Below are 26,236 nucleotides of genomic sequence, written 5' to 3' on the forward strand. Positions count from 1 at the left end.
ATTTAATAAAATGAAAATGAAATGAAATGAAATGTGTACAGCCCGACATGCAGCTAAACCCACCTGTCTTCCAATAATAATAATAATAATAATAATAATAATAATAATAATAATAATAATAATAATAATAATAATAATAATAATAATAATAATAATAATGTGGGACTTTAGGATTCAGACTGACAGGCACTTGGTCCACAAAACACCTGACATAACAATAGTTGAAAAGAAAAAAGGATGGTTCATTGACATTGCAATACCTGGTGATGCACGGATTGAAGATAAGCAGCAAGAAAAAATCACAAAGTACCGGGACTTACAAATTGAAGTTGAGCGACTGTGGAAAAAGAAATTGTGTGTTGTCCTGATTGTAATTGGAGCCCTTGGAGCAATACCCAAAGGGCTACCCCGCTATTTAGAAATTCTAAATTTGGCAGACTTGAACATTTTGACTCTACAAAAAACCACCTTACTCGGAACAGCTTACATCCTCCGACGATACTTTAACAGTTCCTAGGTCCTTGGTTAGGACTCAAGCTGCTGAGCTATTAACCGGCCTCAAAGGCTGTGAATCTCAGTAAAGATTAACTAATAATAATAATAATAAAACAGACCATGTGCGTAGATTGGAATAATAATAATAATAATAATAATAATAATAATAATAATAATAATAATAATAATAATAATAATAATAATAATAATTTTATTTCTATACCGCCCTTCTCCCGAAGGACTCAGGGCGGTGTACAGCCTGTTTAAAAACACAAACAAAACAACAATATAAAATTTAAAATAATTAAATAAAGTGGCTCAGATTTAAAACCCCAATAAATTTAAATATCCCAATTTAAAAGCTATTGTGTTGTTAGTCTGGCCTGGCGGAATAATAGGGTCTTCAGTGAGCAGCGAAACGCCCGGAGGTCGGAGATCTTACGAATTTCCGGGGGCAGTTCGTTCCACAGGGATGGGGCTCCCACAGAGAAGGCCCTCCCCCTGGGCGCCGCCAGTCGACATAACTTGGTTGACGGCACCCTGAGGAGACCCTCCCTGTGGGAACGGACTGGTCGGTGGGAGGCTATTGGTGGCAGGAGACGGTCTCGGAGGTACCCGGGTCCTATGCCATGGAGTGCTTTAAAGGTGGTAACTAACACCTTGAATCGCACCCGGAAGACCACTGGGAGCCAGTGCAGCTCGTGCAGGAGGGGTGTCACATGGGCACAACGAGTTGTGCCCATAACCACCCGCGCGGCAGCATTCTGGACCAGTTGGAGCCTCCGAGTGCTCTTCAAGGGGAGCCCCATGTAGAGAGCATTACAATAGTCCAACCGGGAAGTAACAAGGGCATGAGTGACCGTGCGTAGGGCGTCCCGATCCAGAAAGGGCTGCAACTGGTGAATCAGGCGAACCTGATAAAAGGCCCCCCTGGCCACGGCCGTCATATGCTCTTCTAAAGACAGCCGTGCATCCAGAAGGACACCTAGATTGCGAGCCCTCTCTGTGGGGGGCAGAGATTCACCCCCAATAGTCAGCGATGGCACCTGCTGACTATATCGGGGCGCCGGAAGCCATAGCCACTCGGTCTTGGAGGGGTTGAGTCTGAGCAAGTTCTTCCCCATCCAGACCCGCACGGCCTCCAGGCAGCGAGACATCACATCAAGGGCATCGTTGGGGTGGTCTGGGGTGGAGATGTACAGCTGAGTATCATCAGCGTACAGATGGCACTTCACCCCAAAACCACGGATGATCTCACCCAGCGGCTTCACATAAATATTGAACAGGAGGGGCGAGAGGACTGACCCTTGCGGCACCCCCCATGTGAGACGCCTCGAGGTCGACCTCTGTCCCCCTGCCAACACAAACTGCGAGCGGTCGGAGAGGAAGGAGGAGAACCACCGCAAAACGGTGCCCCCTATTCCTAACCCCCTCAACCGCTGCAGCATGATACCATGGTTGATGGTGTCAAAAGCCGCTGAGAGATCTAATAGGACTAGGACAGAGGAGCAACCCCTGTCCCGAGCCCTCCAGAGATCATCCACCAACGCGACCAATGCCGTTTCTGTGCTGTACCCCCGCCTGAAGCCCGACTGGTACGGGTCTAGATAGATAGCTTCATCCAGGTGTCGGGAAAGTTGTCGTGCCACCACGCTCTCAACAACCTTCGCCACAAAACGAAGGTTGGAGACTGGACGATAGTTAGCTAATTCAGCCGGGTCCAGGGAAGGCTTCTTGAGGAGGGGCCTCACCACCGCCTCTTTCAAGGCGGCAGGAAAGGCACCCTCACTCAGAGAAGCATCTATAATCCCCTGGAGCCAGCCTCGTGTAACCTCCCGGGAGGCCAGTACCAACCAGGAGGGGCACGGGTCCAATAAACACGTGGTGGCACTAATCTTACCCAGAACTCTGTCCACATCCTCGGGAGTCACAGGATCAAACTCCTCCCAGATAACATTCTCAAGACCTGCCCCGGTCTCCTCCCGTGGACTCATCCAATCGGAGTTCAAGCCATCCCGAATCCGAGCGACTTTATCATGCAGGAATTGCACAAAATCCTCAGCACGACCCTGCAAGGGATCTTCCCGTACTCCCCCCCGAAGAAGGGAGTGGGTCACCCTAAACAGGGCAGCTGGGCGGTTCTCTGCAGATGCAATAAGAGCGGAAAAATGGTTAGATTTTGCCGCTTTTATCGCCACTAGGTAGGTCTTGATATAAGACCTCACCTGTGTCCGGTCAGAATCGGATTGACTAGTCCTCCAAATGCTCTCTAGGCGTCTTTTCCGACGCTTCATCTCTCTCAGCTCCTCAGAGAACCAAGGAGCTAATTGAGATCGGCATCGGGTCAGAGGCCGCAAAGGCACGACGCGGTCCAAAGCTCCAGCGGCCGCCCTTTCCCAGGCGGCCACCAGTTCTTCAGTCGAGTCGTGTGTTAGAGTCTCAGGAAACGGCCCAAGCTCCATCAGGAACCTTTCGGGATCCATCAGGCGCCTGGGACGGAACCATCTGGTTGGTTCCGTCTCCCTGCGGCAGGGGAAAGCGGTAGGAAAGTCTAAGTGAAGGAGCGAATGATCTGCCCATGACAAGGGTTTGATGTCTAGGTCCCCTCTACCAAGATCATTCAACCACTGACCAGAGATAAAAATCAGGTCCAGAGTGTGTCCCCCTATGTGAGTGGGGCCTTGAACTAACTGGGTCAGGTCCAAGGCCGTCATGGAAGCCATGAACTCCCGAGCCACCTCTGACGCCCCACCTGTGGATGGGAGGTTGAAATCCCCCATGACAATAAGTCTGGGGGTATCGACCGCCACCCCGGCAATGACGTCGAGTAGCTCGGGCAGGGTCGCTGCCACGTGGCAGGGAGCCAGGTACGTAGTCAGCAGACCCATCTGCACCCCACGGCCCCACTTCACACAAAGGGACTCACATCTGGCTATCTGAGGAACAGTGGTCTCCCTCGGATAAAGACTCTCCCTAATGATCACCGCCACTCCCCCACCCCTCCCCTGGGCCCTTGGCTGATGAAATGCACGGAAACCTGGCGGGCACATCTCTACGAGGGGGACCCCCCCTTCTTGGCCCAACCAGGTCTCCGTAATACCTGCCAGGTCAGCACCCCCCTCCGAAATAAGATCACAGATGAGGGAGGCCTTATTAACCACTGACCTGGCATTACATAACATCAGCCGCAGACCCTGGGTATGAGGCTCTATACAACCCAGGACACGAGTCACGCATTGGGGGCCGGAGTGCTCAATCGAAAGAACAGGATATGGTGAAACTGGGGGAAAACAGAAATATATACAATGAGAACCAAATAGACAGTACTAAGTTACTGCTGAACATAACAATTAATAAATACAATAATTTAAATCTCACCAGTGATGCTCTGTGTATGGGATGTGGGTTTGTCTTTGGATGACCGTGTGCCACAGATTAAGATGATTCTTCTCGTGCTTCTGCCTTCTCCAAATGCTAAAGGAAATGGAGTCTGGCTTCTCAGCGTCCACTTCTGAGAGTGCAGACTGATGAGTAAAATGGGTTGGGTCAGCTTCAAACAATATTTATTTATTTATTTATTGGTTCGATTTATATGCTGCCCTTCTCTGGAGACTCAGGGCGGCTTACAATGCGTTAAGCAATAGCCTTCATACTTTTGTATATACCTGCTTAGTAGGGCTTTTTCGCCTCCCCTGACCAGTGTTCTATTTTATACAAAGTCAGCTTATTGCCCCCACAAACTGGGTCCTCATTTTACCTACCTCGAAAGGATGGAAGGCTGAGTCAACCTTGAGCCTGGTGAGATTCGAACTTGCAGTAATTGCAGGCAGCTGGTGCTACTTAACAGCACTTTAGTCTGCTGCGCCACCAAGGCGCATACTTGGTATTTTGTCCCTCTGGCCACTTGATGGGGCTAGAGTGCAACAACAGTATATAAAGTTAGGGCATGTTAGGGCATATTTGTCCCTCCGGTCACTAGATGGGGCTAGAGTGCAACAACAGTATATAAAGTTAGGGCATGTTAGGGCATATTTGTCCCTCCGGTCACTAGATGGGGGTAGAGAGCAACAACAGTATATAAAGTTAGGGCATGTTAGGGCATATTTGTCCCTCCGGTCACTAGATGGGGCTAGAGTGCAACAACAGTATATAAAGTTAGGGCATGTTAGGGCATATTTGTCCCTCCGGTCACTAGATGGGGGTAGAGAGCAACAACAGTATATAAAGTTAGGGCATGTTAGGGCATATTTGTCCCTCCGGTCACTAGATGGGGCTAGAGTGCAACAACAGTATATAAAGTTAGGGCATGTTAGGGCATATTTGTCCCTCCGGTCACTAGATGGGGCTAGAGTGCAACAACAGTATATAAAGTTAGGGCATGTTAGGGCATATTTGTCCCTCCGGTCACTAGATGGGGCTAGAGTGCAACAACAGTATATAAAGTTAGGGCATGTTAGGGCATATTTGTCCCTCCGGTCACTAGATGGGGCTAGAGTGCAACAACAGTATATAAAGTTAGGGCATGTTAGGGCATATTTGTCCCTCCGGTCACTAGATGGGGGTAGAGAGCAACAACAGTATATAAAGGTAATAGGCTGGGGCATGACACGAACCTTCCTGTAAACTGTGCATACAAGGGATGTAAATTGTGCTCTCTTCCTCCTCCCACCCCCAGTCCATGGAAAATCTGTCTTCCATGGAACCAGTCACTGGTTGAGGACCTCTGTTGTAAAGTGTTGTGTTGAAAGGGTGGGAAGATATCCAGATTGGCAAATTCATGTAAAGCAGGGTGTCAAACTTGTGGCCTGTGGGCCGGATGCGTCATGTGCTGGCCCCGTCCCCACTCGGTTTAGCAAAGGGGGAAAAAAATCCAGGGGTGAAATGTAAAATTTGTTACTACTGGTTCTGTGGACATGGTTTGGGGGGTGGTGTAATGTGACTGGGTGGGTGTGGCCAACTTTTTTTTTTTTTAACTTTTCAAAGCATTTTTTCTAATGCTTTGAAAAGCCTCTGCCGATCAGGCAACTCAGCTGGGATCGTCAGAGACTTTTCAAAGCATTTTTTTTTTACCACCTCTTCGGCCAAGAGGTTGCAGAAAAAAATGCTTTGAAAGCCTCTGACGATCCCAGCTGAGCCACGCGATCATCAGAGGCTTTTTAAAAAACTTTTAAAAGCATTTTTTCATCAGAAGAAGTTATAGAAAAAATGCTTTTAAAAGTTAAAAAAAAAAGCCTCTGATGATCGTGCGGCTCAGCTGGGCATGATGGGTGGGGGGGGGGGAGGGCGCAGGGATTTTTGCTACCAGTTCTCCAAACCACCTCCCGCCATCGCTACCGGATTGGGTGATCTGGTCCGAACTGGGAGCATTTCACCCCTGAAAAAGTCCCAATACGTCATGTGATGCTGCCGTGACGATGCAAGTTTGACACCCTTGATGTAAAGGATCAGATGTTTTCTGCCCTCCAGCAAAACCAAAGATTATTTGGGGTGAGATTGTGTTGCATTAAATGAGATATTTTCCCTTGCACTGTTTGAAGTCCTGTTGCAGTATTGCCTTGATCGTTAAGGATCTTTTCTATCTGTTAAGTGCATTTAATTTCCTAAAATGCTCAGTATGAGTTGGGATACGAAAGAGACATTCCTATATTAGGGAAGGGATATTTTCTTTATATAAAAAATTAAGGCTAGGTATGGGAATGTGAAAGTTTTGGGAGGGAAACCATCCCCATCCTTGATTGATTGCTTGATTGATTGTGTAGCATTAACCCATCATCAACTCTTAGTGACCATATTCATTTTGATGAAAAGAAGGACTAGGGGTGACATGATAGCAGCGTTCCAACATCTCAGGGGCTGCCACAAAGAAGAGGGAGTCAAGCTATTCTCCAAAGCACCTGAAGGCAGGACAAGAAGCAATGGATGGAAACTAATCAAGGAGAGAAGCAACCTAGAACTAAGGAGAAATTTCCTGACAGAACAATTAATCGGTAGAACAACTTGCTTCCAGAAGTTGTAAATGCTCCAATACTGGAAGTTTTAAAGAAGAGATTGGACAGCCATTTGTCTGAAATGGTTAGGGTTTCCTGCCTAAACAGGGGGTTGGACTAGAAGACCTCCAAGGTCCCTCACAACTCTTCTCTTCTCTTCTCTTCTCTTCTCTTCTCTTCTCTTCTCTTCTCTTCTCTTCTCTTCTCTTCTCTTCTCTACTCTACTCTACTCTACTCTACTCTACTCTACTCTACTCTGTTTCCCCGAAAATAAGACCCTGTCTTATATTTTTTTGAACCCTGAAATAAGCGCTTATTTGTTAATTGTTCTAACTGTCAGGAAATTTCTCCTTAGTTCTAGGTTGCTTCTCTCCTTGATTAGTTTCCATCCATTGCTTCTTGTTCTGCCTTCAGGTGCTTTGGAGAATAGCTTGACTCCCTCTTCTTTGTGGCAGCCCCAAGATATTGGAACGCTGCTATCATGTCACCTCTAGTCTAGTCTAGTCTAGTCTACTCGGCTTGACTCGACTCGACTCGACTCTATTCTACTCTACTCTACTCTATTGTGTTTCCCCGAAAATAAGACCCTGCCTTATATTTTTTTGAACCCTGAAATAAGCGCTTGGCCTTATTGCCATGCGCTCAAAAGCTCAATTGGGCTTTTTATCAGGGGATGTCTTATTTTGGGGGAAACAGGGTACTCTACTCTACTCTACTCTACTCTACTCTACTCTACTCTACTCTACTCTACTCATATAGATAGATCTTCTTCGGGATGACCTCTGTCCAACCTGGCTCTCCAGGTCTTCCAAAGGTACTCCTCATTTCTGTAACCTAATCCACTCACTTTGTTGCCAGTTGTCTTTTCCTTTCCTTCCAGCCGTATGGACTTCTCTAGGGAGCTGGATTTTTGCATACCATGTCCAAAATATGATCATGGGAACCTGTTCATTTGAGCCTGCCTGAAGTGTCTTTGGATTGATTCATTTTGTTATCCGTTCGTGTGTTTTAATGGCTATGCATGCTATTCTCAGGGGCCTTATCTAACAGAAACGTTCAAAAGCGTCAATACTCTTTGTATCCTACTTCTTCAAAGTCCAACTTTCATTGAGAAAGCGATTGCTTTCATGATTTTGATCTTTTTAAGTGTAGACACATCCTGGTATCTGAATATCTTTTCCAAAGCTGTCATTGCTATCCTACCAAGTGCTAGTCTGCAGTGTATTTCTTTTATTGTTGATAGTCGCTAAAAGTGCCGACCACCTCAACATCTCTATTGTCATTCTAAGGTTGGTTGTAATACATGAAAAGAAGGACTAGGTATGACATGATAGCAGTCTTCCAATATCTCAGGGGTTGCCCCCAATGAAGAGGGAGTCAAGCTATTCTCCAAAGCACCTGAAGGCAGGACAAGAAGCAGTGGATGGAAACTAATCAAGGAGAGAAGCAACCTAGAACTAAGGAGAGATTTCCTGACAGTGTGAACAATTAATGAGTGGAACAACTTGCCTGCAGAAGTTGTGAATGCGCCAACAATCTCATTTCAAGAAGAGATTGGACAGCCATTTGTCCAAAGTGGTATAGGGCAGGGGTAAAATCCAGCAGGTTCTGACAGGTTCTGGAGAACCGGTAGTGGAAATTTTGAGTAGTTCGGAGAATTGGCAAATACCACCTCTGGCTGGCCCCAGAATGGAGTGGGAATGGAGATATTGCAATATCCTTCCCCCAGGAGTGAGGAGGGAATGGGGATTTTGCAGTATCCTTCCCCTGGAGTGGGGAGGGAATGGAGATTTTGCAGTATCCTTCTCCTGCCACGCCCACCTTGCTATGCCATGCCCACCAAGCCACGGCCACAGAACCAGTAGTAATAGAATTTCTTCGGTTTCTTTGTATATGTGTTGTGTTGTTGGCCAGATTTGGCACCTGTTCTTTTATCCTGCTTGTTATATTGTGAGACTTCCAGAACTGGTTTGGAGATGGATGGTTGTAGTTTTAATATAAGGTGACCAACTTTTTTACAATGAGAAGGAGGACACGTGTGTGTGTGCCGTGTCGTGTTTTGGTAAGAAGTAAACAAAGCCACTTGCGCGCAGCGCACTCTCTCAAAACAATTCTCCTGTGCGGAGCGCATGTGTCTCATAATCGCGTCTCGCCGCACTGAACCGAGCCTTGACGAATCGTCAAGACAAATACAAATATGTCACATCACACACAACGGATCGGATCGGCATCGATCAAATACAGAGATTTAGAGATTAGTCGAAAAGGAGGACATGTAGGAGAACACTTTTCGAGAGAGGACAGGACTTACAAAAGAAGGACTGTCCTCCCTAAAGGAGGACGATTGGTCACCTTACTTAATAGAACAGAAATATTTGTAGTTCAGGGAGTTGAAATGAGTGGTCCTTTGTGCTCTCTCTGAGTTTGGTGGTTTTCTTGCAGAAGTTTCATTACCAAACTAAGTAACATCATCAGGGCACCAGTTTGGTAATGAAACATCTGCAGGAAGGTGGCAGGGTTCTCTTTGTTGGATTAATTCAAGAAAAGCTGGGTCAGCCATCTTTCCGGGGTAATTTAACTTGGACCCCTGCATGAATCCTTGAATTCAAAAGGCCACGAAAGCTATGGAGCAGGGATTGGCCTTCAGAGCTTCAGTAGCCCTTTTGAATTCAAGGACTCTAGAGGCACGTACATTCATGGAGCTTCATCCAGTGAGTTTTCTCCACTCACACAATATAGTGAATAACAGAATTGGAAGGGACTTGGGAGGTCTTATAGTCCAACCCGCTGCACAAGCAGGAAATTCTATATTCCAGACAAGTGACTATCCAGGGGTGGGATTCAGCCAGTTCAGACCAGTTCAGGTGAACCGGATGCTAATTTTAAAGAAGTTCCCTGAAGATGGGCTCTAGCAAGTGGTGGGATTCAAATAATTTAGCAACTAATTCTCTTCCCTAATGACTGGCTGGGTGTGCATGGCCATAGTGGGTGTGGCCAGGGGGTGTGACAGGCAGCACTTGGTCTCCTGCACCCCCCTGGGAACAAAAACTGGCCCCGGGTGGTGCACTGCCTTCGCACCCCATTTTGGGCCTAGTAGACCTACCTGTAGCCTCCTGGGAGCAAAAATGGGCCGTGGGGGCCACACCACACCCCCACACCCCATTTTGGGCCTAGTAGGCCTCCCTGAAGCCTCCTGGGAGCAAAAATGGGCCGTGGGGCCACACCACACCCCCACACCCCATTTTGGGCCTAGTAGGCCTCCCTGAAGCCTCCTGGGAGCAAAAACGGGTCATGAGAGAGCCGCGCCGCACCCCCCCCCCCCAGATTTGGGCCTAGTAGGCCTCCCTGCAAACTCCTGGGAGAAAAACGGGGTGCATGGGGACTCCTTGAAGGGGCGGGATGGGGAGGGGCAGAGCCAGCCAGCAATTTAACAACTGGTTCACTTGAACTGGCCCAAACCGGCTGAATCCCAGCCCTGGGCTCCAGCATGAGTCCAAAAGCTCAGAAGACAAAACCTCTGATCCCGGTGAGCAATTCAGATTGGGTCCTGCAGAAACCTCTAATGACATAAAGTCTAGCTAAAGTTTCCAATTGTGGATCCTTTCAGATGTTATTGACTGAAGGTGCCATAATCTCTGATTATTGGCCACGCAGATGAGGTTGTTGCTTGAGACATTAAAAAGGAAATGTTTACGCCAAGGTTGAAGTAAAAAAAAAAAGTGATGGCATTTCTTCTTTTTGGTTGTCTTCACCTTGGACCATTTTGCTTTTCTCACCCTTGGAAAATCTTGCCCTCATTTGCTCACACCTCCACGGAGTCCTGCTGGATCTGGTGATTCACACAGTTTTGCTGATGATGAGACAGTGCTAAATCTGGTGGGGGTGATGTCATGGCAAGCCTGTATACCAAAACAGATGTCTCACCACAGGACTGAAGAGCAGCACAAGGTCAAAAGAAGCAAAACAGAGACAGAGAAATGACTTTGAAAAGCAGCTCCACTCTGAAGGAGACAAAAGGTGCTAAAATATTTCATGCCTTTGCATGAAATTTTCAGATTTCTTTTTTTTAAAGAGACGAATGTTTCATTTTTTTTGATTGATCCAAACGTAAGGCAAAGTGTGGAAAAACATTCTGTCAGAGTTTGTTGCAGCACACACAATCAGATACACAATTAAATAATTCTGCAGGATTCATCCACATAAGAGAATTTCTTTATATACAATACCATACATCAGAAGTCAGCATACAAAATCAGAATATTCATAGAAGCTAGTCATTACAGAGTAGAGAGATACAGAGGCTAATATTGTACAGAGGCACCAGTGGTGAAATCCACTTACCTTCGCTACCGGTTCAGGAACAGAAGCGCGCATGTCTTCTGTGCATGTGCACATGGTTAAAAAAGGGCCGTAATGATGTCCTGGTGGGTGGGCAGAGCCCACCCGCTGCTGGCGCTACCAGTTCGGTGAGCCAGATAGAACCGGGGGTATTTCACTGCTGAGAGGCACCCATTATAGAGGCCAAACCAACTCTTATATACAGTTCAGCAAGTCTAAGCCTCGCCCAGACTCCAAACTGTCTCTTATGGCCCCATACAAAGAAATACTACGACAAGCTTCAAAAGAAATCCAGTTATTTATTAAGAGCTTCATATCAGCATGTTCCAAGTTAAGCCAACTCTCCACATAATTTATGGCCCCTGCCTCTCCCTGTTTCCCACCTCCCCCCAGGGTGTGTCATCAGTCACATTTGCCAATGGAGCAATTTTGCAGGTTGTAGAGATCACTCCCCTCTGGCCACTGTAGGCTACCCTGGGAGACAGCCTTGAGAGAGATATGTCTGGAATGTGCTTTTATTTTTGGCTGCCATGCTGCTTTGCTGTTTTCCCATCCCACTTGCCTATGGCAATTCGAGAGCAGGCCAGGGATGCTTTACGAGTTGACATGGTGCTTTGGAGAATAAGTTGACACACCTCTTCTAAAGACAGCCCTCAAGTACTGGAAGACAGTTAATATGTCCCCTCTAATCCTTCTCTTTGATAGGTTAGACATACCTAGCTCCCTCAACTATTCATCGTAAGGTTTAGTCTCCATATCCTTTATTATTTTTCTTGCTCTCCTCTACACCCTTTCCAGAGACTCAGCATCTTTTTTGCATGGTGGTGACCAGATACATCTGGTCCAGAGGGGACAGGAGGCACCAGATTGGGACCCATACTTCTCAATTAAAAGAAACTAAAGTGAATGTCTATGGAGATTCTCAGTCATCCAGGTCATGGTTGTCCCAAAGGTGTTTTTTCAAGAGGCAAATGGACTTTCTGTTTTTTCTTTGAAAATGTTTCGCTTCTCATCCAAGAAGAGCTGAAGAAGTTGGATGAGAAGTGAAATGTTGTGAAAGAAAAACCAGAAAGTCCAGTTGCCTCTTGAAAAAGCACCTTTGGGAAAGCTAAAGGGAAGTGCTCCAAAGAATAGACTAGACTAGACTAGACTAGACTAGACTAGACTAGACTAGACTAGACTAGACTAGACTAGACTAGACTAGAATAGAATAGAAATGCAGAATAGGATAGGATAGGATAGGATAGGATAGGATAGGATAGGATAGGATAGGATAGGATAGGATAGAATAGGAATGCAGAATGGAATAGAATAGAATAGAATAGGAATGGAGAATAGAATAGAATAGGAATGGAGAATAGGATAGGATAGGATAGGATAAGATAGGATAGGATAGAATAGGAATGCAGAATGGAATGGAATAGAATAGAATAGAATAGAATAGAATAGAATAGAATAGAATAGAATAGAATAGAATAGGAATGGAGAATAGAATAGAATAGGATAGGATAGGATAGGATAGGATAGGATAGGATAGGATAGGATAGGAATGCAGAATGGAATAGAATAGGATAGGATAGGATAGGATAGGATAGGAATGCAGAATGGAATAGAATAGAATGGAATAGGAATGGAGAATAGAATAGAATAGGAATACAGAATAGAATAGGATAGGATAGGATAGGATAGGATAGGATAGGATAGGATAGGATAGGATAGGAATGCAGAATGGAATAGAATAGAATAGGAATTGAGAATAGAATAGAATAGGAATGGAGAATAGAATAGAATAGAATAGAATAGAATAGAATAGAATAGAATAGAATAGAATAGGAATGCAGAATAGAATAGGATAGGATAGGATAGGATAGGATAGGATAGGATAGGATAGGATAGGATAGGATAGGATAGGATAGGATAGGAATGCAGAATGGAATAGAATAGAATAGGAATGGAGAATAGAATAGAATAGGAATGGAGAATAGAATAGAATAGAATAGAATAGAATAGAATAGAATAGAATAGGAATGCAGAATAGAATAGAATAGAAATGCAGAATAGAATAGAATAGGAATGCAGAGTAGGATAGGATAGGATAGGATAGGATGGGATGGGATGGGATGGGATGGGATGGGATGGGATGGGAATGCAGAATAGAATAGAATAGAATAGAATAGAATAGAATAGAATAGAATAGAATAGAATAGAATAGAATAGAATAATAACTTTACTGTCACTTTGAATGTACACTAATCGGCATGCATTAAAATGAAATTTCATTGCATACAGCTGTCAAAGGGTCACCACCTCCAATATATGCTATGTGAACTTGACAAAATAAATAAAAAACGTGGAATGAAAGTTGCAATCCAGAGAATCAAGGATTAGTCAGGATCATCTGGCTTCAAAAGGGAAACTTGTGGGACCTCTCCTCTTCTTGGAGGCAAACTCAGAGTTGTGTTCCAGGATTTGTGTTCAGACACCTTTGTTTTCACGAATTCCAATTCCTTTAGGAATTTATATTGGGGCCAATGTCTCCTGATTATCTCAGGGAACTTTACTTTTGACTTATGTATTCAAAACGTATCATTTCAGAGCTAACTGAAGTCTTGTATTGTTTATGCCAGGGGTCTCCAACCTTGGCAACTTTAAGCCTGGAGAACTGGGAATTGAAGTTCAGGAGTTGGAGACTCCTGGTTTATGCTATCTCAAGCTGTTGGACCCCAGATCCTACTCATACAATCTGTGCCCCAGCCACACACTCCATAGAATTCTATGAGAGCCTAATATTGGAGACACTGTTTGGATATTTATCAATGCTGAATGCCTTATTCCGTCCTATTGTAATGGGGCATTTGGCAATGCAAGCTACAAGAAGGTTATCCTTTCCCTTGTTTTTAATGAAATTGATGATTAAATCATAAGATTGATGCTTTTCTTTTAATCTCCTTAAAAGAAAGAACAGGCTGCTATTCTCTGGCCGCAGCTCTCAAAGCTGCTAGGGCGAGGAGATGATGCTGTAGACTTTGTTTTCATTTGATCATTATCATTGCTATGATCACCATCCCTATTTTGGTCCTCACCGTTATTAAGCTCAGGTTGCAGGTGAGTAAATGGCACATGCTATGAAAATTCCATCTATCTTGGAGGAAGAGCCTGCTCAGGATAGTCCCTTCCTCTAAGAATACAGTTGGTGGCAGCAGAAATACTACATAGCCCATAGGAGGGGTGAAATGCTACCGGTTCGGACTGGTTTGGGTGAACCAGTAGTAATAAAATGCTACCGGTTCGGGCGAACCTGTATTTCCGATGATCAGCTGTGATGCACAATTTATGTTAGCTAGAATTGTCGGATTTCCTGCTTTCTAGCTAATTTAAATCGCGTGGCACAGCGGATTCTCCTCCCCTCGCTGTTCTACTTACCTTTGCAGACTCGGAAGGCTTCAAAATGTTCCTTTTTTAGCGCTGCATGGGCACTTCTCGGTAGCAGACTCACAGAACCAGTAGCAGACTTCAGAGGATTTCACTGCTGGCCCATAGCCAGAAGCTACACCATACAGCCAGGGAGAGGAAGATGGGGATAGGTGCAGCCAGAAGGGTTGAGACCTTTCCCATCATACACTATCATGTGCTTCTCCTCTGGCTGACCTCTACAGAAGTATATTTGAAGTCCACAATAACATCTTCCTTACACATCTATGGAGTCTTCCCTGAGTCTTTATGTCGCCCAGTTTCGGGTCGACGTTCGGGGCTCAGCACCATGGACAGCACCGCGTAGCCCGGGCAGCTGGTTGAATTTTTTAAGGCAGATTCAGCTTAGTGCCAGGGTTCCAAGTAACACCCCCAAGACTCAGAGGCTCGAAGTTCCTCAAAGTTTCATCTGAAAGCTTCCAGGTTTTCCCCACCCAAAAGGAAAGTTCAAGTCCCTGCCCAGCACCCACATGTTCATCACATGGTCCAATCACACATCGTTCCAACTGGAGATGCCTCTCAGTTCCAGCCCTTCAGGTGCAGGGCAAGTTGTCCTTGATCCTCTGAGAAAGGAATGTTATTATGACTATCTATCACTCATGCTCCATACAATCCCTCCTCCCAATTTCCCACAGTAGTAAATGTAGCAGGCCTGAAGGCCCAATGCAAAAGATGGCTTCCAGGCCTGACATTCTCAATCATCCAGGTCATGGTTGTCCCAAAGGTGCTTTTTTCAAGAGGCAACTGGACTTTCTGGTTTTTCTTTGAAGACGTTTCACTTCTCATCCAAGCTTCTTCAAAGAAAAACCAGAAAGTCCAGTTGCCTCTTAAGAAAAAGCATCTTTGGATCTTCCTTACATGTTTATGTCATTGGAGATACTGTTGTGGTCCACCAGCAGTCTGCGGAACTGGCAGTGGAGTCAGACAATGAGGAGGCTGGGGAGGACAATAGGCCAGTCCTGGAGTCTGGGGAAGGCCCGGATGAGGGCTCTGCGTCAGAGGCAGAGATGGGGCCAGGGCCACCTGGGAGCAATGTGCGGACACTGGAGCCTCCAGAGGCAGACACCAGAGAGGCAGAGGAACAGAAGGAGCCTGTTCCTAGTGCACGCATGTGAAGAGCTGCCAGAAGGCAAGAGCAACTAAAGCAAAAAGGAGGACTCGGGAGTAAGGCCAGGAGATGATTGGCTCCTCCCATAAGGCTTAAAAGAGCAGCAACGGGTCTTGGGATCTTTGTAGGAAAACAACGTTGCTACATTTGTTTCTTGTCGGTGTCTCTTGCTTCTTAACATCGTGGGGTTTTGCCAAGAAAAGCCTTTGGCAGGTTGCCAAAGAAGACAAAGGTTGGTGATAAGGCCGAAGGATTGTTTATGAAGAATTTGTTTTGGAATTAATTTGGACTAAGCTGAGAATGAAGTAATTCTCAGCTGTTCTAATAAAATATGTTTGCTTAGGACTGATTGTGCCTGGTAATAACTACTTGGGCCTAGGTCACAACACATACCAAGAGATAAGCAGCATGTATCCACATTATATTTCAGACTACTCAGAATAGTGTTTTCCAATCATGGCCATTTCTAAGTGCGTGGACTTCAAATCCCAGAATTCCTCAACTGGTGTGGCATTGATGAGAATTCCGGGAGTTGAAGTTCCTGTGCCTGGAAGTTGCCATGGTTGGGAAACACTATCTTAGAAGCAGAGATTATGCAGTAATCTGTCAGGGATGCTTTAAACTGCATTCCTGAAAAGGATGGAAATAATAGCCTTAGTGGCTCTGTAATTAAATGAAACTAAATGGACTCCCAATCAACTTGGAGCACTGATGATGCTACCTAGTCTGATAATGAAATGTCAGCAAGCAACTAACCAAATTCAGAGAGCACCAAGGACTCCCCAACCTGTATTTGTATGAAGACATCCTTGGTGACATTAAAAATTAGATATTCTGCAGCTTGGATGCTCTGGAACTACTGATATATGGATCAAGGTTTTCAGATTGACTTAAAGGGCTGTTCTTTCTTTTGTATCTCTGTCCATCTGCCTTTTCAGCCTGAATCGTCTTTGAGAAATGACTTGTCTTTTGATGTAATGTTAGGAGGTTTGACAGATGGGCGAAGGAGGAGAGAGAAGTGCTGTTAGAATGTGTTAGTATGAGACATCAGGTCAGGCATGAGGTGAACTCTGTAGGCACCTGTCCAGCTGTTCTGTCCCCAACCACACGCACACACACCAACAGACGTTCAAGAGTTAAAGACCAAACCAGCCGGCAAAATCCTTTTCCTTATGATAATGGAACTTGGCAACAACCTAGTGGCTGCCTGCCAAGAGTTTATTATTTACGAAGAGGAGAGATAACTTCTCCCGACTCCTGGTACATCAAAAGAAACAGCTCAATAATTACGGAGTCAATCAAGTCCAGAGATAATCCAGCAAAGTCTATAGCAAAAAGTCCGGCAATGCAGAATGGCATGGAAGCTTTCAGCTTTGTTCGTCACAAGGTTTGACTGGCCACCACGCTCCCTTTTATATGCTGTGGGGTGTGGTCCAGTGACTCAGCCTTTTCTTCTATTGCGCGCGCTTATCTCTGCGACGCTGGCGTGGATCCAGCCAAGACTCATTACCCTCATCACTGTCCATCTGTGACTGCGTGGATGTGCTTGGCCCCGGCCCTATCTCTTGCCCTTCGGCGGACACTGAAGGCATTGCCAGAGAGGAGGGTCCTGGAGAGGGAGGCCTTGCCAACTCCTCTCCTTCACTCTCGGAGTCCTCTCCTGCCGATGACACAGGCTCAGGTAACGGAGCCACAACACTAGCAACCTGAGCAGAGACCAGTCAGATGTAGAGGGCATCATGCTTAGAACAGTTTACAGCAGGGGTGTGAAACTCGATTTCATTGAGGGCTGCATCAGGATTTTGTTTGACCTCAGGAGGTCGGAGTGGGCATGGCCGGGGTGTGTGTGGCCAGCTCGACATCAGAGAACTTTCTCGTGAGAACCAAGGTCATATCTACTGGCAAGGGATAAGGTTGGGGAAGGAGTGCCTGGGGAGGCCGCCAATTAACCCTATTGGCCAACGTGACCTGTGACGCTTAGGGATGGGCTTATTTCCTAGTTTAATTATACTGTAACCGAGGGAAAGATTTAGAGTTCATTTTCCTTTGAAGCTGTGCGGATATGACGTTCTCAATAAAGAAGTCCTTTGAGAAGGAGCCAAGTCTCAGAGTTCTGATCTGCTTGGGTTCGTTAGTCGGAGTTTTGACAATTGGACCAGAAGTATCATCTGGGGGAGGTCCATTGTAACTTTGAATGGTTGCTAAGCAACCGGTTGTAAGTTGAGAGTACCTGTATGCTGGACCACAATGGTAAAAGCTCTTGAGTTCAGCTCAACTCCAGCTGACTCCAAAACTCAGCTACCAAGTCTATGTAGTTTTCTTGTCCATAACATGGAATGTCATTAATTCTTATCTTCTTTTTTGAGATGTTGACTTCATAGTCTGGCCTACCACTCAGAGATTTCCCAGTATCCTGTCTTTCAAATATAATGAAGCCTGAGTATTTGCTTCTTCTTTTTTTTTCAAAATCACCATCCTTGGTTAGATGTTTCTCCATTAACCTGTCAGCTCCGTTCAGATCTTGCCTGTCATGTGATGTGAATCCACCCTCACATTCCTTCCTGATGTTCAGACTCATGTGAATTCCTTTCATAGTTGCTGGGTTCTATCGGGGCAGACTTAGATGAGAAAAGACAAGTCATGACATACTGAATATATCATCCTGACCTCATTAACTTCTGCTGTCATCCGACCTTCCCATATTTATTTGGAAAAAAAGGCACCAGGAGCTCGGTCCAGTTTGCCCCTTGTGGAATGTGTCTTGAAGTGTATTCTTAATGATGTTCTTAATCACATCAGTTCTGCTTATGTCTTTCTCAGAGTTGGCTTGGCCACACAGGCCAACATGTAGATGGAGGCATTTGATAGACAAATAGGCATGATGGTGTCAAGGCAGATGATTTCATGCCACTTTTGGTCACCATGATGTAAAAAAGATGTGGAGACTCTAGAAAGAGTGCAGAGAAGAGCAACCAGGATGATTAGGGGACTGGAGGCTAAAACATATAAAGAACAGTTGCAGGAACTGGGTATGTCTAGTTTGATGAAGAGAAGGACTAGGGGAGACATGGTAGCAGTATTCCAATATCTCAGGGACGGCCACAAAGAAGAAGGAGTCAAACTATCATTCAAAGCACCTGAAGGTAGAACAAGAAGCAATGGGTGGAAACTGATCAAGGAGAGAAGCAACTTAGAACTAAGGAGAAATTTCCTGACAGTTAGAACACTTAATAAGTGGAACAACTTGCCTGCAGAAGTTGTGAATGTTCCACCACTGGAAATTTTTAAGAAGATGTTGGATGACCATTTGTCTGAAGTGGTGTAGGGTTTCCTGCCTAGGCAGGGGGTTGGACTAGAAGACCTCCAAGGTCCCTTCCAATTCTGTTATTCTATTCTATTCCCTTCAAATTTTACATCTCAGATTGATCAAACTCCAATGCATTATTTCAAAGTAGAAGAACATCAAACCTGAAGCAACTAGTAATGTAAAGGAGGAACCAGCTGGTTTCTGTAACTACAGTATCCAGTAGTATAACTACTGTAGTAGTACAGCTAAGTAGCTGTAGCATCCAGTTTTGGTCATCGCATTATGAAAAAGATGTTGAGACTTTGGAAAGAGTGCAGAGAAGAGCAATTAAGATGATTTAAGGGCCTGGAGACTAAAAGATATGAAGATCAGTTGCAGGAATTGGGCATGGCTAGTCTAGAGAAAAGAAGGACTAGAGGTGACATGATAGCAGTGTTCCAATATTTGAGGTGTTCCCACAAGGAAGAGGTGGTCAACCTATTTTCCAAAGCCCCAGAGGGCAAGACAAGAAACAACGGATGGAAACTAATCAAGGAGACATTCAACCTAGAACTAAGGAGAAACTTCCTAACAGTGAGAACAATTAACCAGTGGAACAGCTTGCCTGTTCTGTCCCCCTTCCCCACACAGGCAAACACACAACCAGGCACGCCTGCCAAGATTTTATTAAGCAATCAGACTAGAAACCCTTGCAGATAAGAGTTTTGGCAGTAAACTGCGAAATGCCTGCCAAGTCAGTTTTCACTCCCAGTCAGCAAGAGAGAGTTTATCCTCAGTCCGGTTCAGTAGCAAAAAGTAATCCACGAAGCAAGAGTTAGCCAAGGTCCAATCCAAATATGCACAAGCCAGATTTCAGGTAACGCGATGTGACTCTCAGGTTTGTAACTTTGACCGTCACAAAGCCTGAAGAGCAATCACACCCACTTTTATTCCTTGTGGGGTGTGGCTCAGTGACTCAGCTCAATCTCTGGCCCTCCCACGCCTCTTCCGTTGCTGCGCACACTTCTCCCTCCGACGCTGCCTGGGATCAAGCCAGGATTCATCATCCTCGCTCCCTATCTGTTGTTGTTCTGATATGCTTTCCTCCTGGCATATCCCAGGCTGTTCCTCCTGGCCTTCGGATGGAACCTGAGACATTGCCAGAGAGGGAGGCCTTATCAGTTCCTCCCCATCACCTTCTGAGTCCTCTTCCTCTGTTAGGACAGGCTCGGGAGTCGGGGTCACAACATTGCCTCCAGAATTTGTGGCTGTTCCATCACTGGAGGCTTTTAAGAAGAGATTGGACCATCGTTTGTCTGAAATGCTTTAGGATCTCTTGCATAAGCAGGGAGTTGGACTAGAAGACCTCCAAGGTCCCCTCCAACTGTTTTATTCTGTATTCCACTGCTAAAAACTGTGGAGTCCTTGGTACTCTCTGCGCTTGCTTGTTTTCTTGCAGACATTTCATTACCTAACTAGATAATATCATCAGTGCATCATTACTTAGTTGAGTCATGAAACAACCCAGCTCAGAGATGACCAAGGACTCCATCGTTCAACTCTGAGCTACCCAATATTCTTCTCCTACTGCTAAAACTCCAGCACCCTTTCTAGTGGTTGTCTATGCTGAATTGGCTAACTGATCAACTGATTCATTTTAGGCTTTTCGGTTGCTCCAAACATTGATTGACTCTGAACGGAAGTCTCTATGTTGTGACCGTTATCCCTTTCTCTCTGAGTGACTCTTTCAACCTTGCCTCTTTGCTGTCATCTGTCTGATTTTCTGATGAGCATTGAATTATGTCAACGAGCTTTACGTATAATCTCTTTGTGGCAAGATGGGGTGAGGATAACTTTGCATGATGCAGCAGTAGGGGTGGGCTTCAAAAATTTTAGCAAGGGGTTCTCTGCCTGGTTGCTGAGTGGGCCTGGCCATGGGTGGGTGTGGCCTAATCGGCCTCCTACACCATTGTTGGGGGGGCATTTTTGCCCTCCCTGGGCTCCGGAGGCTTTGCTTGAGCCTCCAGGAGGGTGAAAACAGCCCTCCCCAGGCTCCGGAGGCCCTCTGGAGGCCGGAAACAGATCTTCCTGAACTTCCGGTAGACCCGTTCTTCACCTTCCCTGAGCCTCCGTGCGCGCCCTGCACTTACCTGCATCCAAAACGGGCCGCGTGGGGACTTCTGGGAGGGGCAAGGCAGGGTGGGCGGGGCCAGCCAGGAGTGGGATATGGGGGTTCTCTGAATTGGACAGAATCTTAGCTAGAGGTTCTCCTGAACCCCTGCGAACCCCCAGCAGAACAGCCATGCTTCTTCCGAGGAAGGCTGGTCTTAAAGCAATCTTCTACTCTTCTGAATAAAGAGATAACCAAAAGATATCGACTTTATGAAAGAAAAGCCACTGGATTCTGCTGTCTATTGAGATTCTCAGTCACCCAGGTCAGGGATGTCCCAAAGCAGTGGGGGGTTTCAATTTTTTTTTACTACAGGTTCTGTGGGTGTGGCTTGGTGGGTGTGGCATGGCTTAGTGGGCGTGGCTTGGTGGGCATGGCAGGGGAAGGATACTGTAAAATCTCCATTCCCTCCCCACTCCAGGGGAAAGTTACTGTAAAATCCCCATTTCCTCCCAATCAGCTGGGACTTGGGAGGCAGAGAATAGATGGGGGCGGGGCCAGTCAGAATATTTACTACCGGTTCTCCGAACTACTCAAAATGTCCGCTACCGGTTCTCCAGAACTGGTCAGAACCTGCTGAAACCCACCTCTGTCCCAAAGGTGCTTTTTTCAAGAGGCAACTGGACGTTCTGGGTTTTCTTGGAAGACGTTTTCGCGTCTCACCCAAGAAGCTTCTTCAGCTCTTCAACACTGGATTCTGTTGCTTATTCCAGATTAACAGAACCACAGAGTTAAAAGGGATCTTGGAGGTCTTCTAGTCCCACCCCCAGGATGATGAACGAGATCCAGCTGAAGCTCAGTGTGTTTATCCTCACCTGTCGGTGCAATTCACTGTCTAGCATCAAAGGAAGTGGGCTCCCTTTGCAATTCTGCTTAGTTCAATTTTTTGCCTAGTTTATAGCTTGCAAAACACACTTGCGTTTTGCTCATATTATGCACTTTTTATTTTTATTTTATTTTATTAATCATATTTCTATGCCGCCCACTCTCCGAGGACTCTGGGCGGCTTACAACAATCGACAGTATACTAAATAGCATATTGCCCCCAACAACCTGGGTCCTCATTTTACCCACCTCGGAAGGATGGAAGGCTGAGTCAACCTTGAGCCTGGTGAGATTTGATCCGCTGATCTGCTGAACTGGCAGTCAGCTGCAGTAGCTGCAGTACAGCACTCTAACCACTGCGCCACCTTGGCTCTTTGTAGTCTTCCCAAGAATAACAAGTGGAATAATTGTTCCTACCTCAGAGATTTTTAAGCCAGGTATTTGTAGGTTTCTTTAAAGGGACATTCAGAGTTTGTAACTGGTGGTGCCTTATTGTCCTAAGGATAAAAAAGTTCTTGAGTCCACTATGATCCTTAATGAGTGCCAATGAAGACAATGGCACAGTTTTTCTTGGTGGTAAATAAAGAAATTATTTGTTATTCTCTTCTTTCTGGAGGTGGTTTTGTTTCTTCCCACTGTAGACTGCAGTCCAGTGGTGAAATGTAAAATTTGTTACTACTGGTTCTGTGGGCGTGGCTTGTTGTGTGTGGGGGTGTAATATGACTGAGTGGGCGTGGCCAACTTTTTTTTTTTTTTTACTTTTAAAGCCATTTTTTCTACAACCTCTTCGGCTGAAGAGGGTGTAAAAAAAATGCTTTTAAAGCCTCTGACGATCCCAGCTGACTTGCCAGATCAGCAGAGGCTTTCTTTTTTTTAAAAGCCTCTGACGATCCCAGCTGACTTGCCTGATCGGCAGAGGCTTTTTTTCCTTTTAAAAACATTTTTTCTATAACCTCTTCGGCCGAAGAGGTTGTAGAAAAAATGTTTTTAAAAGCCTCTGATGATCCCAGCTGAGCCGTGCGATCATCAGAGCCTTTTTTTTTTTACTTTTAAAAGCATTTTTTCGGCCAAAGAGGTTGTAGAAAAAATGCTTTTAAAAATAAAAAAAAAGCCTCTGATGATTGTGCGGCTCAGCTGGGCAATGGGGGTGGGGGCAGGGATTTTTGCTACCTGTTCTCCGAACCACCCGCCTCCATCGCTACCGGATCGGGCGATCCAGTCCGAACTGGGAGCATTTCACCCCTGCTGCAGTCCTAATATTTCCAAACTACTAAACAAATCTGATCTTACTTAGCTTCTCAGCAGGGAGAAAGTCAGCCAGCTGTTGGCATCTTCTACGGTCTCCTCTCTGGTAGTAAGTTTCATAATTAATTTTTGTTTCGGAGTCATACAATGTGAAAAACTGGAACTTGGTGATCATCCAATCTCCCTTGCCAGTCAGTGAAAAATGAAAACAACGCTTGATTTATTTGCCGTAAATTGTCCACCGCTTCAAGCATACCCTTGCAGAAAAGCTGGCGGTAAATCAGGGGTGTCAAACACAAGGCCCGTGGGCTGGATCTGTAATTTAATTACAATTAAAATTGCATTAAATATAGGTAATTGGATGAATCTCCATTCAGGTTTTTAATTGTTTTCCTTCTGGTGCCACATTAAAAGGTAAAGGTAAAGGTTCCCCTCGCACATACATGCTAGTCGTGCCCAAGTCTAAGGGGCTGGTGCTTATCTCCGTTTCAAAGCCAAAGAGCCAGCGCTGTCCGAAGACGTCTCCGTGGTCATGTGGCCAGCATGACTAAACATCAAAGGAGCACAGAACTCTATTACCTTCCCACCAAAGGTGGTCCCTATTTTTCTACTTGCATTTTTTACGTGCTTTCAAACTCCTAGGTTGGCAGAAGCTGGGACAAGTAACGGGTGCTCACTCCGTTACGCGGCGCTAGGGATTCAAACCGACCTTTGGTGGGAAGGTAACAACATTCCATGCTCCTTTGGCGTTTAGTCATGCTGGCCACATGACCACGGAGACGTCTTCAGACAGCACTGTCTCTTCAGCTTTGAAACGGAGATGAGCACCACCCCCTAGAGTCGGGAATGACTAGCATGTATGTGTGAGGGGAACCTTTACCTTGACTTTATAGGAAATTAATCTGGGCAGATTTGATGTGCTTGAAACCAATCCTGGGAAACTGTGCATGGAGTAACTGATGATTTGTAAAAGGTTCATTTCCAGGTAATGAGGACTCTTGCTCTTTTGAGAACAGGGTCACTTAGACGGGGTGGCCCTAACAATCAATTCAAGGCTGAACAACTTCCCGTGGCCACGATGGCAGCTGTATTTTGGAGTGTGATTCCCCACCCCCGCCAGTTCTGTGGACTACAGTACACATAAGGTATCTGGTAGTAGCCACAATGACATCACCTAGACCTCAACTTAACAACAGCAACGAGAATTTCCATCGCTAAGTGACACGATCATAAATTGAGGGTATGCGAGAGGTAAGGGACCTTGGTGTTCTGTTGTTCCAAAGGTGCTTTTTTTCCCCAAAAAAGATAACTGGACTTCCTTGGGTTTGTCTTTGAAAATGTTTTCTGAAGCTTCTTCAGTTCTTCTTGGATGAGAAGCAAAACCATTTTTTTAAAGAAAATACCAAGAAAGTCCAATTGCCTTTTGAAGAAAAACGCATGTGGGACAAAGATGCTTTTTTTTCAAGAGCCAACTGGACTTTCTGGTTTTCCTTTGAAGACGTTTCACTTCTCATCCAAGAAGCTTCTTCAGTTCTTCTTGGATGAGAAGCGAAACATTTTTAAAAGAAAATACCAAGAAAGTCCAGTTGCCTTTTGAAGAAAAGCACCTTTTGGGACAACCGTGTTCTGGACGATTTGACATTTTGCTTCCTGTCCAAGAAGCGTCTTTAGCTCTTCCGAACTGAAGAAGCTTCTTGGATGAGAAGCAAAATGTTTTCAAAGGGAAAAACCCAAGACAGTCCAGTTGCCTTCTGGAGAAAAACAACAACACAACTTTGGAACAAGGGAGTAAACCATCTCCCTCCTTCTTTTCTCCAGGCTGTGCCTTTCTTTTCCAGCCCACAAAGAGCCCCAAATGTTGTGTACGTCTCATCCTTCTGGCCACCCCTTGGTTGCAATCATCCCTGTCCTTCTTTTCCATCACTTACCCATGTTGTCCTTTTGCTTCTCCAGGTTACGGCCACGCTGCCCCTGGGACGAATGCAGGGAAGGCCTTCTGCATGTGCTACGCTGCCCTGGGCATCCCACTCACCCTTGTCATGTTCCAGAGCCTTGGCGAACGCATGAACACCTTTGTCAAGTTCCTCCTGCAACGGATGAAAAAGTGTTGCCGGATGAGAAGCACCAACGTCTCCATGGAGAACATGGTGGCTGTCGGCTTCTTCTCCTGCATCGGCACCCTCTGCATCGGAGCAGCTGCCTTCTCTCATTGTGAAGAATGGACCTTCTTCCAGGCCTTCTATTACTGTTTCATCACATTGACTACAATCGGGTTCGGAGACTACGTGGCCCTTCAGACGAAAGGAGCCCTTCAGAGGAAGCCGCTCTACGTGGCCTTTAGCTTTATGTACATCCTGGTGGGATTAACCGTCATCGGAGCTTTTCTCAATCTGGTTGTTCTCAGGTTGTTCATGAACATCGAGGAAGAGAGACGGGAGGCCGAGGAGAGGGCCTCCCTGGCGGGAAACCGGAGCAGCATGGTGGTCCACATTCAAGAAGACTCTCAACATGGACGCCCGCGGTACAAGGCCGAGGTGACGGATCTTCAGTCTGATTGTTCCTGCATGTGTTACAGGTCCCACGAATACACCAGCCGGGTGGTTTCCCACCAAAATTCCTTCAGTTCCAAGCTGAACCTCCAATACTTTCACTCCATCTCCTACAAGATTGAGGAGATCTCACCAAGCACATTAAAAAACAGTCTGTTTCCTTCTCCCATCAGTTCGATCTCCCCTGGATTGCACAGCTTTACGGACCATCACAGGTTGATGAGACGACGCAAATCTATCTGAAGGCATTTTCTTTGCAGGGTTTTTGGAGGGTGGGCGGATGGGTGATGTTTCTTTCCTAAGATTATTATTTTTTAAAACGAAAACAATTCCTCGAGTGAACCAGAGTGAGGCTAACATAAATCCAGGAGAGAGAGAGAGAGAAAACAAAACAACAACTACACATTCAAGGGAAGGACACCACTCCCCTGAAACTCAGCTCTGGCGCACGAAGCATGGACAGACTTTATTTTCCAGCAAAAATAATGCCTTACAATTAACCTTCCCGCTGCGATCCGAGATTTTGAGGCGATGGGAAGTGGGTATTTCAATTCCAAAGTTACGCACCTGTGAGCTTTCTCGTGCCCTTTGGCACTCTTGACCTAAAAAAAAAACAACAACAAACCACAAAAATCAAAACCTCTTTTTTCTCCTTCACAAGCAGGTCGTGTTGTGTGTGAACTTGGGGGTGTGTATGCGAGTGTTGAGTGTGTGGGTACGGGTGCACACGCACAATTCCACTACGAGTGCCATGCGACTAAC

At 45.7% G+C, this 26,236-nt stretch overlaps 1 protein-coding gene across 1 annotated transcript in view; it reads left to right on the forward strand.

Moving 5' to 3' along the window:
* KCNK9 (potassium two pore domain channel subfamily K member 9) overlaps window positions 1-25,717 on the forward strand; it is a 126,243-nt gene extending 100,526 nt beyond the window's left edge. The window contains exon 2 of the mRNA XM_070941976.1: window positions 24,879-25,717. Within this exon, the coding sequence (XP_070798077.1) occupies window positions 24,879-25,717 (839 nt within the window). The remainder of the gene's footprint in view (window positions 1-24,878) is intronic.
* Window positions 25,718-26,236: the final 519 nt, after the last annotated feature.

Source organism: Pituophis catenifer, unplaced genomic scaffold, assembly GCF_029215685.1.
Source record: "Pituophis catenifer annectens isolate HBS135680 unplaced genomic scaffold, rPitCat1.0.hap2 SCAF_3, whole genome shotgun sequence".
NCBI lineage: Eukaryota > Metazoa > Chordata > Lepidosauria > Squamata > Colubridae > Pituophis > Pituophis catenifer.